The sequence below is a fragment of the Bombus bifarius genome, unplaced genomic scaffold, assembly GCF_011952205.1.
Source record: "Bombus bifarius isolate JDL3187 unplaced genomic scaffold, Bbif_JDL3187 scf7180000009125, whole genome shotgun sequence".
Classification (NCBI taxonomy): domain Eukaryota; kingdom Metazoa; phylum Arthropoda; class Insecta; order Hymenoptera; family Apidae; genus Bombus; species Bombus bifarius.
In genome coordinates, this window is record NW_022884914.1 from 7,442,271 (window position 1) to 7,459,536 (window position 17,266).

The window sequence follows — 17,266 nt, forward strand, 5'->3', positions numbered from 1 at the left end:
CACTTAGACCGACAGAAAAAACTAGCCGGCTCATTTTTCTTGATTCATTAAGACTCTAGAAATAGATCTCTAGAGAGCCACAAATAACACAGGCTTCACATTTCGTGGCCTATATCCACCCCGGCCTTTGAAACATCTGCTCGAGGTTAACGATCAGCCCCCGCAAAAACCGGAATAATAAATCGGAAACCCTCTTGTACGAATCAACCACCGGAAAGTCGATAAAAATTCTCTGCTGATGAAACATTCATAGATACTTCAGAAAGGCTATACACACATGCACGTACAACTATATGTCGTAAAACATGCGACGCATAGTCGAATCTAACCGTAGCAAAAGCTTAAAGAAAATCGCTCACAGGGACGTCTGGACGAAAAACGGTCCACTAAACCCTCTCGTTAGCGCGTCCTCCAACGCGCTCGTTCCAAACGTTTTTCTCGCATTACTCGTCTCCTCTATCGATGACTTTGAAACGCTGACAATTTTCGAGTCGACGCATACAATGGCCCCGTAACGAATTGAAACGGATATTACCCGTAGTAAACGGGACACGGGCCAAAGAATGTAAGATAGGCGAGTTCGTTGCAACATTTGAACGACAAAGGCGCTACGTAGCGTGACAGCGTGCGTGAATACAAAGTTAACGATAAAAAACTCAGGCAGACCTTTTGTAACGCGTAGACTTGGGATTTTTATGCGTTTACCTGGAATTTAAAAGTATAGAACACGTGGAACGCGAATAGTATGTGAGAATACATAAAATATAGAGAATAGGGTACTTGCTATGTAATATTTAGGTGGTGAGACGAATAAAGGAGATTTGTAGAAGATCAATAAGACGAGAAAAGATGACAATTTCGTGGAAATGTGCAGCGTTCATAACAACGATATTATGGTTGAAACATTTTATAGAGAATCATGGTCACCGGTTGCGTTGCAACTCGTTTTATTAATCCCCACCTCGGCTCTAGCCAACTGCTGTTGCTGATCACACGACGCAGCCGGCAGAAGGAATGAGATTTCGCGGACGAATCGACGAGTCGATTTGGCAGGCTTGTCGGTAGATTGCAGCGTAGCAACAAAACGAGGAGCAAGCAGCGCGCCGTGCCGGCTCGTTCGTTTCGACGCCTCGAAACGGGAATTCGTGATTGTCAGCGTGCCTGTTCCGTACCTGAAATGCCAATTTTATTCGACAGCTCAAAAAAGAGGAGGAAGAGGAGAAAGATAAGCGATTTTCGATGTTCAAGACGATTCCACTGATTTCAGAGTTTGCATGGCGAGATTAAGGTTTTTCTTCTTTTACGAACGTTTGAATAGTCACAATTTGATTACAATAAAGAGAAATGTGGCGATAAAAAAGATCATAGCTCTCGACTATTTTATACTATTCGCCATAAATTTAATATTTTACGTACCACCCATGGTATAGTGAAAAAAATCTAGCAAACTACAGTGGCGAAATGCATCGTTCCTTCGACAAATTATCTCTTGGTTCTAACATGAAAAGCTTCACTAAAAGATCACTAAAACGAAAAATAACCAGATACGCAGAAATTCCAATTTCTCCTTTAATGTCTCACATTCTATATTTTTCTCGCGAACGCCGTCTGACGGTATAAATCTGCGTTAAAACTATCGGCGAAGCGAATCTCGAAGTCCGTCGTGCGTAAATTCCTCAGCAGACACGCCACACACTGACTACGCGCAAAAGCAGCGACGACCTGACACAGACGTATTCACAATAGTATCGCTTCTTGGTGAGTTCGCCTTTGAATGCAGAACGTCCATTGCATTATTCAATTCCGATCGGCCGCAATAAAGAAGCGGAATAAGAGACGGAGGCTATCAAATGGCAGACGGATGTTGCAGCATTTTTCTCCACGAGATAAAAGTTCTCGCGTGAGTTGGTCAGCTTGAGCGATGCGCGCGCACACGCTCTACTTTTTCGCGCCTATTTCAAACCGTGATTTGTAAAACAAAGCAAAAGAATTCTATGAATAGCATTCAGTTATACGATTACTAAAGAACAGAAAATATCTTTAGTTAAAGAAGATCTTATCGTCCTTTTCCGCATCAACCGGAATTCACTAGAAATAGAAAAGCAGACGAAGAAATTCCCCAAAGAGAATATCAACTCAACTTCATAGTTCTTTCACATCCGAGCTCTGTTCATCGTTGAAAAGAAAATAGGCGTGCACTCGAGGGACAGGGAAATACAATATGAAATATCAATAGATGATGAAGGGAGATTACTCGTCCACGCAGTAAACCCGGCTTGACATACAAAGATCAGATTTTCGTTTGGAACACGGCCTGTGAAAGGGGGGGGATTCCTTTCACGTGCCACGCGATTTTATCTCTCTACGTGGCGCTGTGCTCGTGGATCGAGAAATCATTACTGGACTAACGCATTTCGCGAAGAGATAGTTCGAAAGACGATCTAACTCGCCTTGCCTAATTAGAACCTAGAAGCCTAGTTAAAATAAAACTTATCCTTTTATATTTACTATTAAATTGTTTGCCATTGTACGTTGAATGCGTAGAACACTCGTTTAACGTTTTGCGCATCGCAAAACGCTTCTCATTTTTGGTTAGCGTAAGACGATTTAATGGCTACGTGTATAAACGCGAGGGATTCGATTTCCAAGTAACTTCGTCGCTCACAGTCGGTATCCTTTTAACGCGACGCCGGATAGCAATAAACCACGTAAGCTGGTACAGGGCGTGGAAGAAGAGACAGGATTTACGCGGGATTGTATTACCGAGCGCGCAGCAGCTGCCTGGTGTCACATTTTATAACGTCGCGACTGACATTAGCCGCCGTTGCTTCTCGTGTTCAACTGTCGGAGAGACACTGAGAGACTATGGAACCCGTTTAAAGATTCATCCGCTAGCTTAATAAGAGCCACTGACCGTGAACAGCTCTCCTACGAACCAACCTTTATGCCAGTTCCTCGAACCATGGAACGATGACACGTGATTTTCGGAATGGACATTTTCGTCTTTATGCATCGTTAACACAGTGATAGTAGATTTCTTGTAAAAGCTAAAACTTCGTTGAAGTGTCACTTTCAAGACTCTTCAAATTTATTACATATTGGTTGTGTTACTTAATTTTCACTTGGCAGTTTTATTAGGAAGTTTATATGTGATTTGGCAAAAACAGATACTAATTCAAAACCCCTAACAGATTCTCATTCTTTTTATCGTTACATTCATATATCATTGTCAGCCAATTGTCTTTATCACTAGCTTTTGCCTTTGTACTCCACACGAAATACAAACCAGAAAAAGTGACAAATGTTTGAAATACGCGAGCCAAATAATACAAGCAATCCAGCAAGTTCGCCTAACTCGTACCAACTGTAAAGAACATCGACTTTAAGAATTCGAGCCACAAATATTCTCAACGTCGTTTCCGCGTCATGAAGTGCTCAACAGTTGCCAAACACCAAATCATAGTTTCGCCTTACCTTTAGAACGATTCCGAGAGTCATCGTTGGCCAATTATTTGCCAAGCGACAATGATCGTTCCCGTGATACGCAAGCGAATGATCTTTCCGTCGTTGCGTTTCCTTGTTACTCGGTGAGATTAATATTCAAAGGGCACTGCATCATGCGGGATTTCCGACTCTATGACGGCTGTAAACGATGCGAGGTCATCGAACGCGCGAGTTCCGGAAATTCCTTTAAAGTCATGGTAACGTCTCGATCTTTTGCTCGTGGAATCGCCTTGAATATTCAGCATCGTCGTATCTATTAGGCTTAAGTTTACCGCCTTTATTACAGAGGGAAAGTAAAGAAATCAGGCTCGTTGATTTGGAGGTTAGGCGAGATTGTGTTTACGAATTATGTCACGTGGGGCGCTACCAGCGCGATAATCGACCAATTAAGATTATAATTTCAATGTGGCCATGCTGTTGTACCACAGGTTGCTTCTAATTAATGTAACAAGAGCAACATTAATATGTAATTAGATTGGAGTCGCTGTTAGCTGATACAGCTATCGAATGTTGATTTACATGTTCTTTAATGTGCTCGGATAGTAATTATCTGCTTTCCACATGACTATTAAGAGTTTCAATAGAATCTTAAGAAAACTGCTATTTGCAACTTTTTGATCGCTTTGAAGTTGGTAATGAGTTTAGGAAAATACCTACGTGTTTTAAGAATGAGTAATTAAAATCCTTTAATTCTGCAAGTTTTTTAGTAACTCTCTCACTAATGAATAGCTGGTAAAAGTTTGTGCTGCTAAGTCAGCCACTTAAATAGGGGAACGATGGATATTAAACTGAAAAGGTGAATTATTCGAATGCTATGGCATGAAACTTCCAGATTTCTTGATTGAATTCGTATAACGAGCTCCATAACGAGTATCCATTACCATTCCAGTGCTGTTGTTCAATTATCTCTGACAAGAGTATCTCGTGTTCCTTCTCAATTATGTACAATTAATTCATAGAATCAACATAATCTACTTTTTTGATTGCTGATTCTTAAGCATTATACAATTGTTTATATAAGTTATCAGATTTCTAAAAAAAATTGATCTGTTTAAGTTTTGTTCAACTATTTAATTACAAATATAAGGTAAGAGGCGCTGTTCATCTCAAGCAGGGTAATATCTCGCTTTTCTTCCGTCATACGAGCGGACCTCGTTATTCTTGTTGCAGCAGTAACCATAATTCTTCCCTTTCTTATTTTTTCCTTCTTCATCTGGAAGTACGATTCAATTTCAAGCGACGACGACCCCTGCGTCGGGTTACGGATCTTCGTGTCGCTTTACCTTTCTTTCGAGAACGCGCCTGAGGTGTCAGATTTTTATTAGAATTCTTTGGACGTGTCTTCCCTTTCTGTCTGTACATGCGCGCCAACCTTACGATCGGTCGCGTTTCCACGGATCGTGTTCGCAGTGAATAAAGCCGACTTGTCGTTTCTTTGCATGCAGTTTCTTTACTAGCTTAGCGAAAAGGGATCAAAATAACGATTGTTACGAGAATTATAAGTCTATTTAATCTATCGAGTTGCATTGATAAGCAAATAAATAAATAAGTCACGTTTGTTACTTTCTAAGCCACTTTTAAATATTATTATATCAAACGATACAATTTTATTTTTCAAGCGAATTTGATCATCACATAGAAGCAAGAATACTCTTCAATCGGTTCTCCGTTTTAATCGTATAAAATAAGATAAAATATAATGTTTGCAACAGCAATAATTTGACATCCACTGGACCAAGTTAACTTATTCTCCTATTTCTAAAAGATCGACTTTAAACACTCTGCCTTTACCAAAAACGTTTCCTTATCCTCTTGATATTCCGCGATCCTCTTGTCCCACTGTTCTTACTCTTAAAACGTGGCGCGCGCGATCGTCAAGGCAGCAGGAACGGACAAGTCTTAACGAAGTGGTCGGACCTCGAGAGAAAAGAACGTTTGATGTCTGACCACGGTTCAAAGCCTATACTCGGTGTCTCGTTATCGAGCGTGTTCCGAGTAACGACGCGTTCGTTACATCATAATTGGATCACACGCTCGGCCCTATCCTCGGGCCTGCTCCAATCTTCCACTCAGACAACACTCGACTCAATATGTGACAGCAACGCCACCCGCAATTACCCTTTTAACTTCCAATATATCAGACAGCCGGTCAATTCGCTTAATCGGTGTAGGTGTCGTAGCCGCGCGCGCTAGCACGCCACCGTTGGATGTTCAACGGTTGGTAGCGCACGTCGGGACATGCGATGGTAGAGAGGAAACAGGGATATACCACGCGGCAGCTTGGAACGATGTACCTGAAACGTCGAACGTGCCTGGAATTAGAATATTGAAGAAATGATGAGGATAGAGGAAAGGGGGGTGGGGAAGATTGCAACAAAAGCAGAAACTTTAGCGATGCCATGAGGGACTCCAATGGCTAGGGAATTTTGTTCAAGCTCAGCTTCGTTTACTCGGGATTCTCCCTACACGAAATTGCGCCCTCTGGTGCGTGAATTTAGTTGCTAAATTATTTTGCGATGTTTCTTGTATCCCTTCAAAAACACATATCGTATCCATAGAAGCATGGAAGATAGAATGGAAAAATGATGCACAGACTGTGATCGAGGATCCACCGAATGTACCAACGACTAAGCTAATCCATCGTATCGATTAGGAAATATAACCCAATTTCAGTTAACTGATTTACTCGCGCAAATGGATTAACTCAGCTTGAAGAGGGGGCCACAGCGTTAACACGCCGAATTGCTGCTTACTCCGTTCTTCCGCCATGCTTTTCCCTCTCTGTCTCCCATTCCCTTCTTCTCCTCGGTGCAGTCGTTCATCTTGTTTTCAGCTACTCTCCCCTCGCTTCATTTGTCCGTTACGTGCAATCAGGAATCCGGTTGTCCGTAGTGAAACGACTGTACAGCTGTCTGAAGCTTCTTAACCTAAGCTGTATTTATTTGTCACCGTCGAAGAAAATTCGCCGCGCTCGTCTGCTACTCACTCTTCACTCTCCTCTCGCTGCGTTCGCAATCTCATTAAAGCTTTATCCGCGCCACGGGAGTTGATTAGTGCTGCGCGTTACGGAATTGCGTTTCCGATGACAATTAAATGTTCAAGCTGCGAACGTGGTCCTTTGCTTTAGTCGATTCTAGCGACGCTTTCGTCTAAAACGGCAGAGAGAGAGAGAGAGAGAGAGAGAGAGAGAGAGAGAGAAAGCGTTGGATCTTGTGAAATATTGTAAAACCTGTTAACTCATTGTCTCGTTATATGGATATTACAAAGATTCCAATAATTATATACTCTTCCATATACACAGTATGTACAGTAGTACTGTATAGGCAAGAGAAAGATTTATGATCTACGTTATTGAGACTATAACCACACTGAAACTTAGTTATACAGCAAAATTCACTTGTTTCGTCAAACTTCTCCTTGTCATTATCATACGGGGATGTGCACACTGCGTACAGGAATCTTCCATTAGTATTATAATAGATTTAATTAAATCCAGAGATACGATGCCGTGTAACACGACTAAACTCGCCTGTAAAGCATCTTTATCACGAAATGATATACTTATAAATCCGATTCGAATAATAGGGAGATCTTTAACCTGTACGATAAAAAATATTCGTTTATCGAAAAAGAATCAGACATCTCGGGAATAGAATGTCATATTCGAGTTCTTTAAGCGACATGCTTTTTGCAATAAATTACGGACGACTCGCGGTGACGAGCATAAACACAACGATCCTAGAGACGCGTAGGGTGAATTACTGGGCGAGACGACGATTCAGAGATCGAATAAGATGTCACTGGCCATCGTCCAAGTTTTAAGACCCCCATTATTTCGCCATTAAAGTTCTTTCGCCGGCCGGTTTTTGCCGGCCGCGACGAGTCCGCCGATACTTTTAGTAAATTAATTTTCTGCCGCCGTCTGTTCTCAACTTAATGATCCCCAAAAGAAAAAGCAATATTTATTGCTCGCAACTATTCCTTTCCTCGTTTCTTCTGTCACCCGGTCGGTAAAGCACCGACATCGGGACCTCTGCCAGCGATATTTTCCTTTTTTTCTTCCCCCCCCCCCCTCTCTCTCTTCCTCTCTCTTCTCCTTTCTACGTTTCACTCTCTTACATTTACGTTGCTTGTGTTCTTCTTTTTTTCTATTCTGGTCCTCTCTTTGCGTCGTGCCTGATTGCTTCCTGGCCGGAGGAAATATGAGCAGACGTTTATAGGATCGCGAAGCGGCAAGAGCTGAGCGCGCGATTATTTATGGCGTTTGTCGAGCGTTGTTAAATAACTGATACGTTACGCGAGCAAGGTGAGACATCTTAATGATCCCTCGCCAGGCAAACACGAGAATTTCCCGGTCCCGGCGAGGTCGATATAAAAAAAGTGATGATGTAGTGGCCGAGAGTGACCCGGTGATTTTGTCGCAGAAAATTCCTTTGACATTTCGTTTCATAAATTTTTTGCCAGTATTCTTTTGCAGCGCTTGCGAGAAGTTCCTCGAGCTTGTTTTATAACGAGCAAATGTTTTAGAAACATCTTTGGATCTTTTATTCCAGTATGTAAGCTCTTTGTATCGTACAGCAGTTAAATTCAAACAAAGAAAAGGGAAGGAAGAATAGAAAAATAATCTCAAGTCTGAAATTAAAGAAAATAGCAGTTTCTTCGATCTTCCCCTAATTCCCCTAATGATGATGAAAGAATAGGAATTAAACTCAAGTATCCAAAATTTTCGATATGATTCGTCTCATCTCTTCTGCCGTGAAAATTAACCGCTTGTCCTAGATCCAAATGTTCCTTCGCCATTTTCCACAGTCGAAGATGCGGCCAGCAGGCTATGTCCCAATTCGCGCCGTTTCCAAGCCATGTAATTCCCTCCCGTTGCTACAACACCTGCCCATCGTCGGAAGCTCGGCTGAATCTTAAGCAGAAAATTCAATATTAGCGCTCCGGGATGGTATTGTTAAGTTCGTGTAGCCGCTTAGACCGATTTCATCTGACTACGGTAGTGGCATTATTCTTCTACGGAATTTTCCGCGCTAAAAAAGTTAAATATTGGGTGAGTCGTCCATGGTGCGAGTTTTTGGCGGTTAAATAAAGTGTATGTTTCAGTAGAGAGCATTTCGAAATGATTATAATTGAGAAAAAAGATCAACATCAATATAGTTCAATAAATAAAAGACTTCTAGAAGTCCTTCCAATTTAAGCTATAGCTAACCTATAAAATTGACAATATACATCGATGTAGCTCAAAATTAAAATGATTATTAACCTGTCTTCTTTCGTTATAGTTTACCTATCGTTTCAAATCATAGAATATATGTATATTTATTCGGGAAACCGTCTTTGGACCGCACTGTACTTGTTCATGAAACCGTATTAAATCCCTGTTTCGACGTTGCCCTTTTCACCCAGCGATGGAGAGCTAGCTCTCGATACGGGGATGAAGATAAATATCGTCTGTGATGAAAATAAAATCCTTGATGTAGGTTCGACGTGACTCGGCTTTAACATGTCACCCCGAAGAGGTGGCCTGGCCAAAAGCGTGCTCGACGTGCCATACAACCGCGTCTAGGTTAATAGGAGCGATTTTTACGCGCTGTCTTGTCACGTGACCACTAAAGCGCGCTTGGTCGCGCCCCCTTTTTCTTTCATTGGACGTCCATCTTCTTTCTTCGATGACGTGATGAATTCGATGGGTACAATACGTTCTTCGCTTGTTTCTCTGTCGCGTGTTGTTGATTGAATGTTGAATTAATGAAAGTTGTCAATCTGGATGACCAACCAAATGGATTGCGTAACTTGGAAATTGACGTTATGAGTGTTAGATATCGGTGTTCACAGTGATCTAACAGTAGCTATGATAATAGGTTAGGTTGGTAGCAGAAGAGAATTATTCAGATTGTGATTATGGAGAAGAGTATTGTGAAAAGGGTTGACACGGTATATATTCTCCCATGTGTTATTAAGACTATTAAAAGATTAAACCGTTTATGTCAACGTTGGTTATATAATGTACACTGAATCTAGTATTTAATTACTAGACTGCCAATGTTTATGCAGATTCATATCTTTACTAATACAATTAAAGAAATGGGACTGAAGCAAAAATTTGATATAAACTAAAAATTCTAACCTACACAAATAACCTTAGAAATACAATGCCAATTTGCGAAGTAATAATGCCGATTCTTCGCTGTCTCTATTACAGACTTCCGCCGCCGCAGCAGCAGGTGACAGTCGGTTCTCTGGGTGGTGGTTTGGGTGCAGCCGCTGGAAATGGTGGTACAGGCACGGTGGGCGCCCAAGGTCAAGCCATGGTAATGCCAGGATTTCCACTTCGCGCTGCAGCGGTGCCGCATTATTCACCGTATTCGCCGTCACGTTTTCACATCGACAAACGGTGCCAGCACAGATGCTCCTGGAAGTGTTTCTCGATCGCACTGATCCTCCTCGCTGTTGCGCTGACAGCGATGCTGGCTTACTTCGCCAGTAAGTAAACAAAATATAACCTGGAATATTCGATCAACTAATAAGCTTACGGGAAGTCTCGTGAATTTTAAAAAGCGTCCATGTCTCGTCATTCTTATTTTATTTTTTGTTTGCCTTGAAAATTAAGTTAATGGGATATTTGGATGCCAGGGAATGGGATTTAAAAGGAAAACTGATAATGATTCACAATATAGGATATTGGTTTCGAATTCGAGGTTAGGTGTCGTGAATGCAACAATGTTGAGTAGACGAGTAAAATCAATTCTTACCAATATTCAATAAAAACCGTAGATATGTTTTATCCATTTTATTTTATTTTATAACTATTGTGAATCGATCAGGTTACCTAACCTTGACATCAGCAAACCAAAAAGCATCAAAAGTTTAGCACTTTCCACCAGGTTCTGTCGTTCGATTCCATTGAAATTCACCGTTAACCATATCGTGAATTTTTGGAAATTCAGAGGACTCGAATTTGGTTTGTGGTGAATCGATGCACAGGCATGCTGAGAAATTCGCCAGTGCGGTTCGCGGTAACGCGAAAATGGCCGCGATCAAAGGGTCGTCTGCGCGGGAATCAAAATACAGTTAATTTATCTATTATGTATGAGTGGGTTCGACGATCGGTCGGTAGCTAGCTCTTATTTACGCCGGCCTCCGTGAATTTATCGCCACTCCGCCCGGAAAATCCTTCTGCCCGTTAATCCGCAGTTTACGCTACAATAACTCATTATCAAGTTGCAGATTTGGTTAGGGAGACGAGATGCTCGGTCGAAATTCACCTGGACTTCGATTTGCCTAACTTGCAATATATAATCTGGCTGCGGACGGAAACACGAGAGTTTCTCCTCTCCGTTGAATTTCGATTTAATGAAAATGATTCCTTGAGACTGCGGTGTATTGTTGGCACTACTGGATGTCAGAGAGAATGGAAAATTTAATAGAAAAAAGATTTTATATGATATGTTAGTATTTTAGTTTTAATATTTAACGAGTATATTTCATCCCCACTTTCGGAGGTTAGGATTTATACAGAGTGTTTCAAAATTATGGACACATGTTTAGACAGACCTGTTACCAAGTATGTATTATTATTAAAATTATCATTATTAATTGTCAGATTATAGAGCTGAAATTAAAATTCATCTAGCATTTCACCTGCTGCTCTATATCACTCGCATGGGTACTGTTAGACGCAAAACGAGGTAGGGATCGAAAATTTTTCACGGTGTTTCCCGCTTTTCTAACCGTACCATTCCATTTCATTTTCCTACCCGCTGTGAAATGTATTCACCGGTCCTCTGTCGCCAAACGACGACTCTCTTTTTTAACATAATATTTCAATAAAATTCTGCTGTCTGTGAATCATTCGATAAAACCTCTCTATTTTCAACAGGATGTTTTAGTCAAAGTTGATCAAACCATTAATCGGTGAAAATCTAGTTCTTTTTCCCATTTGCAAGCGAGAATGTGTCTCATTTGCTTTATTCTTTGTCCACTGATATTGGGTTTTTAAAGGTAAAAATATTTAGCAGCAACGTATACGACATTATTTTCTCAGCAAAACTTCCAATGTGAAAGAATTTTTTCCCAGTGACAATTTTCAGTGAAGATCATATAGTTGTAAAATACTGTAGTCTGTAGCTGTACAAAGCTGCCTTAATTTCCACCGAGCAGAAAGGGAAGCTGCTAGATCTAGCAGCGAACGTAGATATTCTCCCTTGGTCTATACACCGGCGAATTAAATACCGTTTAACGACGGAAGTCCGGATCTTCGATAGGAAGCGCGCGGAGCCGCGCAGTAAACGTTACTAGCGCAATGGTTCGTTTAGTAGCGAGCGGCGGTTGCCTTCATCCGGTTGGGGGAGAGGTGAAAATATTGCCGACCGATGGCGAGGAAGCGCTTCGACAGCGTGGCCCGTGTTTCCGGCCAATAATGATCAGCCTCGAGAAACACTATGTTCTCTCTCTCTCTCTCTGCCTCGTTGTTCATTGGGGGGAGTGTAAAGGGCGAGCTTGAACGGTCACGCGAGAATCGATCGTGCGAGAAACGGCGGAGATATCGGCTCGATTTTGACACCTAGGGAAATTGAGAGACGAAAATTTCTGTTTTGGTATTATTAAGTGTTCACATGTTTATATCATAATTTAAAGAGGTGATAATACTATTCTTAGTTGCTACGAGGTTGTAGGTATATTGTTGCTGATCTTTTTCAAAATTTAATCAATTTAATTGACAGAGGTTAAATAGGTTAGGAATAACATTTCTGATATGTTATAGCATTTCACAGATAATTCCTGATGAAGTAAACGATAATAATAGTTAGTGCAGTCGAAAGTTGTGGACTTTATTTATAAAATAAGTAGATACGAATTGGAACGAAATATTATATGCCCGCCGTAAAATATTTGGCCGTGACTAGGGGATTATAGTGACGTTTATCTTTATCCGTTAATAAGATGCCCGTCACCATAGTTGCGACTTTGAGACGTACAGACGATACGTATCAGGTTTTACTGGCAATAAATTTAGGATCTTCGGGAGCTTATGAGGTCGATTCAAAGAAAATCCTTCCATTCCACGATAGGCATTAACCTCAAATGGGAGCGGCTCCGGCGGTTCTTTCTTACCATGGTGAAATGTAGAGTGCGCAGTTAAGACCGTATTTTTGCCTCTTTCTGTCTCCTGATAGTCGTGTTTATTGTAGATTTTGTGGCTCAGTTACTTGGAAGGATAAATCGATTTATCTTCCAACTTATTAGTTGATGGCTTCGACGTTGACCTCTCTGAATTTCGCATCTACGCTTTTTATTACATATTTTTAGTACTTTTCTTGAAAATATGGTCAAGTATTTGATTGCTCGATCATAATAACGAATGTCTGTGCACAGAATTTACAAATCCAAAAAATCAGTTATAAAAATAATTGCTCGAAGGAATAATTTCCAACAGAAGGTATTTTTACCTTGCCTATTTTTAAATATCTAGGAGAGAATCTACGGCATAAACTATCCTCCACTAGAGTCCAACCTAGACGCTTACGCGAAAAGCCACATACTTAAAACTGACCTATAACACGCACTGAAAACACTTAAAAGCTAGCTGGCAAGCACTTTGCAATAAAACTTTCACGAGTTCCAACCCACGTTTCTCCTGGCTCCTCCGCTGATTAACTATTCCGCGCGGTAGTTGTGAAGGGGCGTAAGAAACGTGAGATCAAAGAGTAGCACTGGTCCGTAGTGGTAAGAATCCAGGGAAAGAGTAGCTTAGCCGGCACCGTTACACGAAAATTGCATCGACGAAACGGTGGAAAAAAGGGACGACGAAAGCCGGCTAACCGATTAGAGAAATTAACGCCTGCTCGTTATCTGCGCGAAACACTGGCTCCCTTCGGTAGTGATGCGGTAGCCTGACGAAATTGCGTTTTTGCATTCGGTCCGACTCGACAAATCCCTGAATCCGAAGCCCTCGCGGTCAAGGTCTTTGTTGTGCCGGAATTACGGTTTATCTTTTCGAAGGTGGAATAAAGGGGATTTCGCAGGAAAGAAGGGAAGCAGAGTTAGAGATTGATCGTATTGTTTCTTAGATATATATAGTTCATGGTAAAACTGTGTATCGTACAGTTTTGTTATTTTAGATGTTAGCAGCACATATTCAGAATTGTGTACAAGTAAAAGTATTATACAGGAAATTGTTTGCTCTATTATGTTAATATTATTAATGTAAAAATAGCGTTTTTCTTTAGTTATCAGTGTAAATATTTATTTAGACTTTGGAGGAATTAAAGAAGTTAATCGTGGAAACTTAGGCAGAAAGATCGTAGGTTATTCAATACGATGGTAGTGACGCGTCTGATCATTGCTAGTTGTTTCTACGTAGTAAAGCGTAATGAATTGCCTGATTATTGCTCGCCGTTTCCACTTAAGAGAGTCGCGACGTATGCCTGACCATTGCGCGTTGTTTCTACTTAAGGGAGCTGCGGTAAATGTCCGACCGTAGGGCGTTGTTTCTACTTCAGAGCGTCGTGGTAGTAAATGTCTGTCTATTTCTTGCCGTGTCTACTTACAAGAGTGTTTGACCATTGTCTGGATTATCTACTGTCCAATGATCTCGCTAGTTTTCTATGCATTACGTTCGCATTCTACCTATCTGTAGTTCTTAACTCGTATTACAACGTACCTGGCAGATCTGTTGAAATAGATGAAACAAGAGTTTTCTTCCGATATTGTGTCTTCTTTTTCTATAAATATATCGGATATGAGAGTTGAATAAAAATAATCATTCATGTATAGGAAAACGAATGCAATTTGTACTTGTAAAAGTATTACGTCGTTATTTATCCTATAATATCGTAACCGATAAAAAAAAAGCACATTCACAAAAGTGCTGCAGTTCCATTTGAAAGACACATTTTGTACAAAGATGGGAATAAAGAAAGTCTAATTTAAAAGAATTGGATGTTCCCGAATATAATTCAATTTTTGTAAAACAGGATCTTTTATAAAATTCATGGAAAGCCCTGAAAATTTCGACACTTTAGTAGAATACTCTGTATATAAAACATTCTCGAGTTACCCTTACTGAACTGTCCCTTGAATCCGGCGTCTGCATTCTTCTTTCTCCTCTTCTTCCGTCCACCCCGTGTCCCTTTCTCTCGCGTGTCTGAAAAGCGGAAGGAAGAAAAGAGGAGAAGATTGCAAAGCCGGATCGGCCTCGAGGAGACTTCGCCAGCTGTTATTTCTGCATTCCGGTAAATCGAGTCGGGAATCCAATCTGCCTGTTTGCTACTGCATCCAAACTACCCTCTTCCACACCCACGCCTCTCTTTTTTCCCTTTATCTCTGTCTCTTTCGTCGTTACCCTCATTTTCAGTCTGTGTTTCTCCCTGGTCTCCGAGACGGTTCAGGATTTTCCTGGCTAGACCGACATCGTTCTTTGAAATTTTCGTAATGTGATTTCTCAAATGAATGTTGTATATTTTTATGTAAATCATTATTGACACTCTATGTATTTGTAGATCCATTAAATTTTTCGATCGGTATTCTTTTCACCTGTATATTTGTTTTACGCTTGTTTGTTTGTTTTAGATTGGCTAACTTGACATTTATTAGATCTAGAAACGATTTAAACAATAAAAATTATCCGCGAAAATGCCACAGTAAAAGGTTATTCGTGTAAATATAATTATGAATGATTCAACGAATAAAAAAACAGAAATGGAGAAAAAAAGAAAAGCAGATTGATCGGGACAGCTTCGGTTTTTCGACCCGCGGCTTTAAATATCGCCCTCATTACAGTGAACGTGCTCGACGTATTTGTTGTTGCTGCCACGACCGCTACCGAATCGTTGGCTATTAATAATTGCGAACGAATTTTTGCTCTCATTTCTTTTCACCGAACCGTGAACAAGGAATCGAAGCGTTTCATTGAAGACACCGTGCTCTAAGAGGAAACGAATCACCTCTTGGCCACCGACATTTTTCCTCCCCCCGTCGAATGCCGATATTTTGATTTCTGCACGATTTCCTAGAGTTATCGCTGCGATTAACTACGTGAACTTCGAAGGAAAATAGTTATACAGAATACTGTATCATAGAAAGTATTCTTCAGGATTAAAATTCTTTTACTATAATTATCTCACAAAGCACATTCACAAAAAAGCCTGGACTCCTCGCGTAAAATTACTCGACTGTCTTGCAAATGAAATGGACGTACCTCTAACAATTTCAAACCTGTATAAACGAGACCTGTTTCGAAAATAAACCATCTAAACTTTTTCGAGTTCATTTCACGAAATATTTTAATATTGTAGCAACATATATTTGCATTTTTAACATGTTAGACATTGCAACGCGATATAGAGGAATCCTCGAGGCACTTCCACTAATTTACTATACATAAATAACTAGGAAAAAGAAAGAAAAGGGCAGAAAAAAGAAAAGTATTATCTCTCCGGCAACTTATATTTATACGATATTTTTTCCCCCGTTTCGTGCTCCAGATTTATCCCCCTGAGGTATTAACGCGCGGTTAAGCGTCACAACGTATACCTTTGTGTACGCGTACACCTACGTGTACCTTTCCATTTAATAAATTAGAAAGGGGACCGGTCTATCGTTGTCCCGACAGGATGCCTGAAAATTAAATCACATTTATGTAGCTGGCACTCGAAACGATGGGTCGCGAAAGGAGGAGGAAAGAATAGGAAGCTTTTTCGACATCGATTAGTTGGATTCATCGGCGAAGTTTACTTGGCAAACTGCGATTTCGACAGCGACGACGTTACGACCTTACGAATTTCTCGTATGGAATTTTGGTGTCTTCGAATCAAATTAATTGGTAATCTCGAAGAAAACATTTTCTACAAATAAAAAGTTCTTCGATTTTCGTTTAGATATTTCCTAAAGCTTTCTCGGTGTTTCTTCCGAGGAGACTATATACTTCATCGCGTACGAAATTTCATTTAAGAGAAATAACGAGATTCTTTTTGCCCACTTAGCGACCACCGTAGAAAAATTTCTTATACATGAAATGCATCGATTTAAAAATATTGAAATAAATATCTGCAATGAAAACTGAGATTGTAGATCGTAATAACTTCTTTCAGTACCAGTGAAAATTATTTACATATTACATTTATTAATTTACAGGATATTCCGTGTATATTTAACTGAAAAACGTAATGTGTAAGACTTATTCATCTCTTATAAAGCGACAATTTTTATATTCAGTACACTGCCAACTAATTCTACATTGTCAAGACCGTTCGTTTATTTGATTCTGGAATTATTAAATAGACGTTCCCATTCTCTTGAATATTTTGAAAATATCGATGGCCACTACCTTAATTATGCTGCTGGCTTATTTGCACAACTCCATGAATTTATTACCTAGTTTTAAAACGCTTTTGTTTTCCTATCTGACAGATTGTCTCTTGTTTATACCATACACGTAGAATCTATTTATACAAAGATCTATTAAAAACCCAAGAGATTTACAAGTAACTTAAAGGGAATATTTTATTCGTACGAGTAAATTGTAGAAAATGGAAAACTTTTCAAAATATTGAGAGACTATTGTAGCGACTTGATTTCTTGGAAATTATACTGCTATCAGTGGATTAGAAGGAACGACAGTCGGATCGATGGTAAACATTTCATTAAAACGCACGGAAAGAAAGCGGAAGCATAAGGTGGGCGTGGAAGAACGGATAATCCTTCGATAATCCGGGAATCATTCTCGGGAATGAATCGCTCTATCGATCCGAGGGAATAT

General features: G+C 40.2%; 1 protein-coding gene across 7 annotated transcripts in view; it reads left to right on the top strand.

The window, feature by feature from the left end:
- The window catches only part of LOC117213690 (teneurin-a), a 702,857-nt gene that overhangs the window by 646,389 nt on the left and 39,202 nt on the right, over positions 1-17,266 (top strand). For all 7 annotated transcript variants that reach the window (XM_033459237.1, XM_033459239.1, XM_033459241.1 and 4 more), the window contains one exon: positions 9,710-9,990. In XM_033459237.1, the coding sequence (XP_033315128.1) occupies positions 9,710-9,990 (281 nt within the window). The remainder of the gene's footprint in view (positions 1-9,709; positions 9,991-17,266) is intronic.